Source organism: Lolium perenne, chromosome 1 (genome assembly GCF_019359855.2).
Source record: "Lolium perenne isolate Kyuss_39 chromosome 1, Kyuss_2.0, whole genome shotgun sequence".
NCBI lineage: Eukaryota > Viridiplantae > Streptophyta > Magnoliopsida > Poales > Poaceae > Lolium > Lolium perenne.
This window is the reverse complement of record NC_067244.2, coordinates 206,024,279-206,032,818: the sequence shown is the minus strand read 5'-3', so window position 1 is coordinate 206,032,818 and position 8,540 is coordinate 206,024,279. Positions and strand designations below refer to the sequence as shown.

At 44.4% G+C, this 8,540-nt stretch overlaps 1 protein-coding gene across 2 annotated transcripts; it reads right to left on the bottom strand.

The window, feature by feature from the left end:
* Nucleotides 1–3,981: 3,981 nt before the first annotated feature.
* On the bottom strand, nucleotides 3,982–6,947 carry LOC127320884 (uncharacterized). 2 transcript variants are annotated; one of them, XM_051349969.2, is made up of 6 exons: nucleotides 6,443–6,947; nucleotides 5,853–5,985; nucleotides 5,602–5,727; nucleotides 5,449–5,516; nucleotides 4,301–4,388; nucleotides 3,982–4,216 (listed from the first exon to the last, which is right to left on the bottom strand). In XM_051349969.2, the coding sequence occupies exons 1-6, from the start codon at nucleotides 6,623–6,625 to the stop codon at nucleotides 4,125–4,127; spliced, it is 690 nt and encodes a 229-aa protein (XP_051205929.1). In that variant the 5' UTR covers nucleotides 6,626–6,947; the 3' UTR covers nucleotides 3,982–4,124. The 2 variants fall into 2 exon arrangements, with proteins under 2 accessions (XP_051205929.1, XP_051205930.1); XM_051349970.2 differs by having other exon boundaries at nucleotides 5,449–5,513; nucleotides 6,443–6,944.
* Between the last annotated feature and the right edge of the window lie 1,593 nt (nucleotides 6,948–8,540).

Below are 8,540 nucleotides of genomic sequence, written 5' to 3'. Positions count from 1 at the left end.
CTGATTTATTTGGCTGCGGACAAGGCCAATTTCCTATCAATTACTTGGGAATCCTGATTCATTATCGGAGACTTACCAATGCGGAATGGAAATTGGTGGAGAAAAGATTACATATTCGTTTATATAGTTGGAAAGGCAAATTACTATCCCTAGGCGGAAGACTAGTTCTTATCAATGCAGTACTAAGCAATATGGTACTGTATATGATATCTTTCTCCCAGCTACCTAAAGGAGTCTTAAAACGATTGGATTATTTCCGATCAAGATTCTTCTGGCAAGGGGATAGTGAAAAGCGTAAATACCGTATTGCTAGATGGAATGTGTTGTGCCGCCCTAAAGAGCATGGTGGTCTTGGCATTCAAGACCTCCAGGTTAAAAATAGGGCCCTACTTGGTAAATGGTTGTTCAAGCTACTAACCGAGGACGGCATTTGGCAAACACTTCTAAAGAGGAAGTATATTGGCTCGAAGGCGTTATATCAGGTATATCGGAAACCTGGGGATTCGCATTTCTGGGCTGGTCTTATGGCAACGAAGAGATTCTTCTTTCCATATGGAACTTTCTATATTAGGGATGGGTCGGAGATTCGTTTCTGGGAGGATAAATGGCTAGGTAATGCCACACTTCGAGAACAATATCCGGCATTGTACAATATTGTGCGTCACAAGGACGGTACTATCGCTAGGGTGTTGGAAACTTTCCCACCGAATGTGTCGTTCAGAAGAAGCCTCATTGGACCCAAGCAGGATTCATGGAATCAATTGGTACAGCGACTAGAGTCGGTACATCTATCGCATGGGTCAGATGAGTTTCTCTGGAATCTTACTCAGAGTGGTTCATTCTCAGTGGCTTCTATGTGCTAATCCAGCCGGACATTCTTGTTGATAATAATTCAAAAATTTGGAAGATGAAGATACCACTCAAAACAAAAGTGTTTACGTGGTATCTTCGTCGAGGAGTCATCCTTACCAAAGATAACCTTGCTAAACGCAATTGGCACGGAAGTAAGAAGTGTGTCCTTTGTCATCATGACGAGACTATAAAACACTTATTCTTCCAGTGTAAATTAGCTAGATCTATATGGTCAGCCATCCAGATAGGTTCTACCTTATACCCACCACGTAGTGTTGCAAATATTTTCGGCAACTGGCTCAATGGTGTGGATACTAGGTTTAAACGTCTTATTAGGATGGGAGCGATTGCCGTTATTTGGTCGCTATGGCTATGTAGAAATGACAAGATTTTTAACAATGTATCTTCTAATCTCGTGCATGTCATATACCGTTGCACGGCTACTCTACGTTCATGATTGCCTCTTCAACGGGTGGAACATCGAGACCTCTTTATGGAGGTGTCTACACGATTGGAGGATACGGCGAGGGATATTTTTTCCCAACATGGGTGGCAGCGTGAGTGCGTGACAACCGTCTAGGTCTCCCGGATTAGACTTTATGTTCGTCTTGTATTCCCACACAGTTTTACTTTCATATACTCTTAGTAGTTCGTGGTTGTAATAACTGTACTGTTACGGCTGTGTGCATCTTAGCTATGCAGAGGCCGGGTTCTTTTGCTTCAAAAGTAATAAAGTGCCCTTTATCGGAAAAAAGAACAAGTTGGACAGAAGAACTTGGGCGTCCTCGCCGTGGTGGGCATCGCCGTCGTATCTTCGTTGGCGACAGTGGCCGCAGTCGAGGTTGGGAGGAGGCCGTGGCGCAAGTACCTGAGGCACCGCTTCTTCCAGAAGCCGGAGCCGGAGCCGGAGCCAGTGGCTTCTCCGCTTGCACGCAGGACCGGCCCATAGGTCGGGGCAAAGGGGCGCTCGCCCCGGGCCTTCAGGAGCGAGGGCCCCGGCTACATATTTGATTCATATATATACTTGTACTTAGGCTGTAAAGTTTAAAATAATTTTAAAAAATATAGATGCCCTAAGCTATAGTTTACCTCTTACCAAATATTTATTTAAATATTTACGCTATAGGATGTACAATTTAGAATAATTAATATACAAGGTCCAAGCTGGATCTTACCGTACTTCTTTTAATAAAAAATATTTAAATATTTTTTTACCAAAAATATAATTTGTCTCTAGCCTTTCCAAATATCCAGAACAACACCGACCCTCACATATATGTGGATATACACGTGTACACAAGTAGCTATTTGTAGAAATAAGGATCATGCCATAGTTTGCTCGATCAGTAGAAATATTTTTTTTTCAAACGTCTTCTTCAAGATTTAGACCATGGATCTTTCAAATGTAAATATTATTTAGTTTGTTATTGCATTACCCTAATATTTTCTCTTGTCCAATACTAGTATTTTTTAAATCTTTTGTGTGTGATGGAGATTGTTAAGGAGTCAGAACACCAATCATTCTTAAACTTTAAGTAATATATACAAATATATTTAGCATAAATAAATTTCTTTAAAAATTCTATAGTATGTGTGGGGGGGCAATGGCCCCCTGCCCTACGATAACTTCGCTACTGTGAATAAGGGGCCCTTATATTGTTTCGTTATAGGGCCTCCAAAATCTATGGACCGGCTCTGCTTGCACGAGCAACATAGCGGGGCCGGAAGTGGCAGCAGCTTCTCGTCGGCTGCCGCCGTCGCAGGATCGCCGGGCGACCCACAAAGAGAATCTACATTGTCGTGCTCCTTCAGCGCCATTAGTTCCGCGACCGGCGACGACGCTGTCTGAATCCGTGACCGTCTTAACCATGACAACTTCGGGATCGGCACCATCATACTTTGGACCTCAAGTAGCACCTAATTATGCATCAGTTCTTGTGCGGACTTGACTTGAGGAGATCAGCCAGCACCGAAGGGCAGCTTGCTGCGAGGTGCTTATACCCCTCCGTGGCTAGGACAGCATCAAGAATTGCAGGAGTGCTGACGATGAACTCAGCGCACTTAGCCTTGAGCTGCGAACAGTTGTGCTGCTCAGCTAAGGCCAAAGTTGTAGCTGCTTCATTTATAATTTTTCCGATGGTTTCTTTGGATCTGCTAGCGTCAATCTCATAGCAAATTCAGTCAACCACAAAGCTCTTTTGTTCCATGGATCATTCACATGACACACAACTACATCCAGTATAAGTTAATATAGGATAAATTTGCACCAACCTAAAAAATAAGATATCATTTTTTTTCTAGATCCAAATGAAAAGAAAATGCAATGGCGGTGACGAAATTCAAAGGGAGCATTATATTAAGCTGGTTTGGTTACACGGTTCCAGGAGTGACATAAGGTTAACTTGATTAATTGCTCATTTGCAGCACTGACTAATCCAAGCTCACTATATCACCCGAAGAAGACATTTCAAATTGTTCATGAAAGAGGAATGGAATTAATTTAAACACTACTCCTAAAACAACAAAAGAAAATGGTGATGCATATATTATACCAAAGAGCAAAATTCTATAGTAAATAATAATGAAAAACACATTCCGAAGATTATACTTGTATACATAACTAAAGTTGTACGGCATTGTCCTGCCAGCAAATCTGGATACTCATTGATACCATAAACATTAGAACCCTGCTCCAGTATGTATTTAGCATAGCCATTGATACCATAAAGTTGTATACAGCATAGTATCCGTACAGGGGAGTAGATGCTCCAATCAGGCACTGCGTTCTGTGGTCGCCCGCAGCGGCCGGCCGCCTCGTTTGCGTCATGATCCTCGGTCAGTCAGCATGTGTCATCGCCAATTCGCCATGATGGGTTTACCATAGAATTTGATCTGCTCTGGTGTATAGGATCGACCTGGTCAGTGTGGCGTACAAGATCGATCTATCCCATCTCGTACCAGGAATATATAGACGCTAGTAGGGCGGTTACCACAAGACTTGTGTGTTCAGGCGGGCAGGTAAATGCAAATTACCCAGAATTGTATTGCCCGTGCGTGCCATTGTAATCGTAGGGCCGAGGACAGGTGGATGAATAGGATAATACAGAAAAGCACCGGATGCACGATGCATAAGATAAATTGCCATCAACTTATTGCTGACTATGCATACACATTTCAAACAGGATTATAATATTTTCTACAAGAGCTGCTGATTACATATCACTGATCCCACAAAAAGAAGAGATGGCGTGCAAGGTTACAAAACCTCAAACTCAGGAAGCAACTCCAGATTTATGCTTTATCTTGGAGAAACTAGAGAGCATAGTTGATCTTGAATTTGCTAACTCCACAATTAATTCCAGTGCTGCACGAAAAAAAATCAGTTAGATCAACATAGGGTTAAAGCATAATGTGTTACACTGTTCTTGGTTCTTGGTAGAAACAGAACCTGTTTCAAAGGAAACTTGGGTTGTTCGTAGTTTTGGAGACACCAATGCTCCAAAGACTGATAATGCTTTTGATCTTGCACTTTGAACCTAAAGTGCAAAGGAAATGAACAATCCACAGAAATTAAGTGTCTCAGAACTACACAACTTTATATTCATGACAGTAATATATAGGCGCGCTGTGTCACCTCAGTTCCTTGCGCTTGAGTGAAAGTGTTATTATTCTTTTTTTTCAAATATGGATGTGACATTACGTGTTCACTAGCATGAATGTGAAACTTGGATAGAAAGTTCACAGAGCAAACTAACTTGAGAAAAAATATCAAACCTGAGCACGGCTACTATACTGAGAGGATTTGTGGGACCCGAGCTCCAGTGAGCTCGAATTTTGAAAAATTTTAAAATTGTAGTTTGAATTTTCAAAAAAAAAAATTCCGGAAAAAAATCAGTGTATTCTCAATGTTTTGAGAAAAAATACATTCTATTTTAGGTTGCAGAAAAAACAAATTTGTGGCTGCATAAAGGAATAAGATACTCCTATTTTATCCTCAAATTTCTGTTTTTTGTGTAGCCCAAAATGTAACATATTTTGTAACGGAACTTGTAGAGTGCATACTATATGTGTATATCTTTCCAAATCAAACCCCAGTTCGTTGGAACCATAACCATATAAGCCCATACCCAGAACTCCGATTAAGAAAAAGATGGAACCGCCTGCAGTATACAAAATAAACTTTGTAGTTGTTTTCTGGGGGGGTCTTTTTCGATTCCGAAAAAGAATGCTTTCCATTTTATGAAAAACGAGAGCACTGGTGCCCATGTGCAACTAACAATTTTCATACTATACTGTAATATATTGTTGCCTTCATACTTCATTTTTAACTATACTGCAATATGTTGTTGCCTTCATAATTCATTTTTAAGTATCAACAGATCTGGTATCCAGCATAGCAGGGTGGCTTGGCCAAATTAACCACTCAAGCACATATTGGTTTTACTAAGATACTAATTCATCATCAATAGCGCTCTATTTTTGTTGCTTTTAAGCTGCATTCTCCATTAATCATGCTCTATTCTTGAGAGGTTTACATATGTTGTTTTTACCTACCCTATTTGTAAAAAGATAACAGGGTTTTTATGTTGCACTAACCTGATTGTTGATGTCAGCACCAGTAGAAGACTTTGCAGTAGTTGCGTCTGATTCACCGCTACCATCTTCTTAACAGAAAAAAGAAGGATTTTGAAGGTGAGCAAGGAAAATCGAACACTAAAAACAAGCTAGGAATAATGCTTGTTCTAATACCTGGGGTAGCTTCTGATCCTCGGTGCCTTAGTTTTGGTTTAGTACTATCTTGTGCAGCAGCAACATCACTGGAGTCAGATTCCTTTTGTAAGCACCACTTTGACAAAGCGAAATGCGGGTTTGGTTCTGAAACATGCACATGGAACTATCATTCTAAGGGTTTTGAGAAAAGACAGATTAAACACGAGAACTGCCATAGCAGCTCCGAACTGTTGATAAAGATTGTTAACTCAAACAGACGAGTGGGTTACCTGACGGTTGCAATTCCGCAGAGAATTCCACTTGCAGCTTAGTGGCTGCAGATTGCTCCTTATGATCAAACAGGGTACTCGAAACACGTGATGCGCCCATCGAGTGACGAGCGCTTGCCAGATCAAACCAACCCTAGAAAACAAATAATATCGTTCATTTTTTACTTGTGAACTGCAACAGCACTACACTAGGCAAACAGTTTCTCCAGTAGGTCTTACGAAAACACTCCAAACATATGTAGTTACCGGGGAACTACATGCAGTAAGCCATATTAAGGATAAGTTTCAGGGCACCGCAAAATTATAAGCAGCAAAAAAACAAAACTAAAGTTATCCGAGCAATCAAGCTTCTGGTCAGACAGAAATCCTTCTCAGGTATTTAGTTAGACTCTGGAGATAACAATTAGATAATGCAGTTTTTTGTCTGAAACATACTAGTACGGAGTAGTATACTACTTCTTCACTTGAGTCAAGCTCTGCTGCACAGATCAAGGGGAACCCCCGGTGACCACAATAAACCCAGAGCAGGGACGATAAATACTGGGGCCGGAACTGAATCAATTGATAGATTAATAGCCAGCGTGACTTGCCTGCCGAAGAACGGAGGAAAGCGAGTCCATCAGGAGGAGGTAGCCATCCGCGGAGTCCATGAACCGCAGGATCTCTTCGTCGTCTCCCCCAAATTCGTCTTCCCCCGCCACATTGTTGGCCTGCTCCGCTCGAGGGTCGGGTCCCACGTGCTGCAGCACCTCCTCCGCCACCGCCGCCGCCATCGATCCGAACCTGAGCACGCCCAGAGGCCAGGCGCGGATCTGGATGGCGCGCTGGGTGCACCGGCACAACCAGAGAGCAGGAAGGGGATGCCCTGGCGACTTGGCGAGGAAGCGCGGGAACGGCGATTGCGGCGACGCGCGTGAGAGGTGGGCGTGGCTGCCGGCGCGGGCGAGTAGCAGCTCTAGGGCGTCGGGCGTCGGGCGTCGGGGACCTGGGATGGGGGCGCCGGACGCACGACTCTGCTCAGCCTGTTGCAGCTGGGCACCGCATCTGCTGCGATGTGGGGGATCTGATCAGCCTAACCGGAAGGTGCGGAGATGCAGAGTGGTCAGACCAACTAGGGACGCGTTTGGTTGCCTGCGTCGAAATGGTGTGCATGCCTGAACGGACCGCCGGTCACTTTTGGCCTCATTGTTTGGTAGGCTGTGCTGCACCGGTTCGAACAGAGTTGCACATTATTTTGATGCCTGGAGACAGCATTTCATCTCTGTTCAACCACAGCACATGTATTTGGTTGCCATTTTAGGCACCTTGACAACAGCTTCTCCTCACCACATTCAGATATGGTGACCTTACCATCATATAACAACACACAAACAGCTCAAATACGATCATAAGCACATAAGCACATCAAACACTTATACACAACGAATAGAGTACTTCAGAGTTCCTAATCTAGCGTCAGAGTGGTAAGACGCTTGCCTAAACCTGGGGGCAGACTATCCAGGTCCAAAAGCAGTGTTCAAAAGCCTCCTAGAGACGAGCACAACAGCGAGATATGCACAAAGGAAGTGCTTATCAGCCTCCCTAGAGGCCAGCATAACTACAGGATCAGACATAAATAGAGCGGTGATGGAGCAGCAGCACCTTAACGGCGAGGATCAGCAAAAGGGCCCTCACGGTGCCTCTTGCAGCCGAAGACGCTGGAGCAGGACATCTCCTTCCTGAAGACGGTGACCTTGAAGCCGTCGTCCTGAGGGGTGAAGACGAGCGTGTCGTCGACGTGTAGCAAAATCCTGGCGCATTACTCGCTCCAGGACTTGATGAACCCGACGCGTTGCCACGTCCACTCCAGCTGCACCTTCCACTCGCAACGCTCGCCCAAGTACAATCAGACCTTCACTGGGGGGGCATTGTTCTTGAGCTTGTACTTCCTAATCAGGGGCTGCTCCATGTACGGCGGGACAGCGAGGGCACGGAGGTCGTGGCTCTCCACCTGGACGAAGAACGCCGGCAGACGTGGATTGGCAGCGTGCCCCAGGTCAGCAGGACGGTCAGCGTGAAGCCTCGGCGCTGTGATCTGGTGGTGGGCTTCCATGAACGTTACATTGGGATCATGCAACTGCACACGAGCGACATAGTCGATAGCGTCCAGTATGGGCCCGTCCGAGAAGAATTCCAGGAAGGGCCAGTTCTGCAGAAGCACAACGAAGCAATGTCAAGCTCAAGCAATCAATGGCATGGACAATCACAAGCATGGACTTGCACAAGCACAAGCAACCAATGGCATGTACAAGCAAGCATGGCATGGACAATCACAAGCATGGAATTGCACAAGCACAAGCAAGCAATGCCATTACCAAGCAGAAGCAATGTCATGGCACAAGCACAAGCACAAGCAAGCAATGCCAAACTGAAGCAATCACAAGCATGAACAATCAGAAGCATGGAATTGCACAAGCACAAGCAAGCAATGCTATTGCCAAGCAGAAGCAATGTCATGGCACAAGCGCAAGCAAGAGCACAAGCTAGCAATGTCATTGCCAAGCAGAAGCAATGTCATGGACTTGACACTGTGCCAATGCCAAGAACAAGCATTGTGAAGCCAATCATGGTGCTTGAGCTAGGCATTTATTGCCAAGCTCAAGCAATGTCATGGACAATGGCAATGTCAAGCTCAAGCAGTATCAAGTC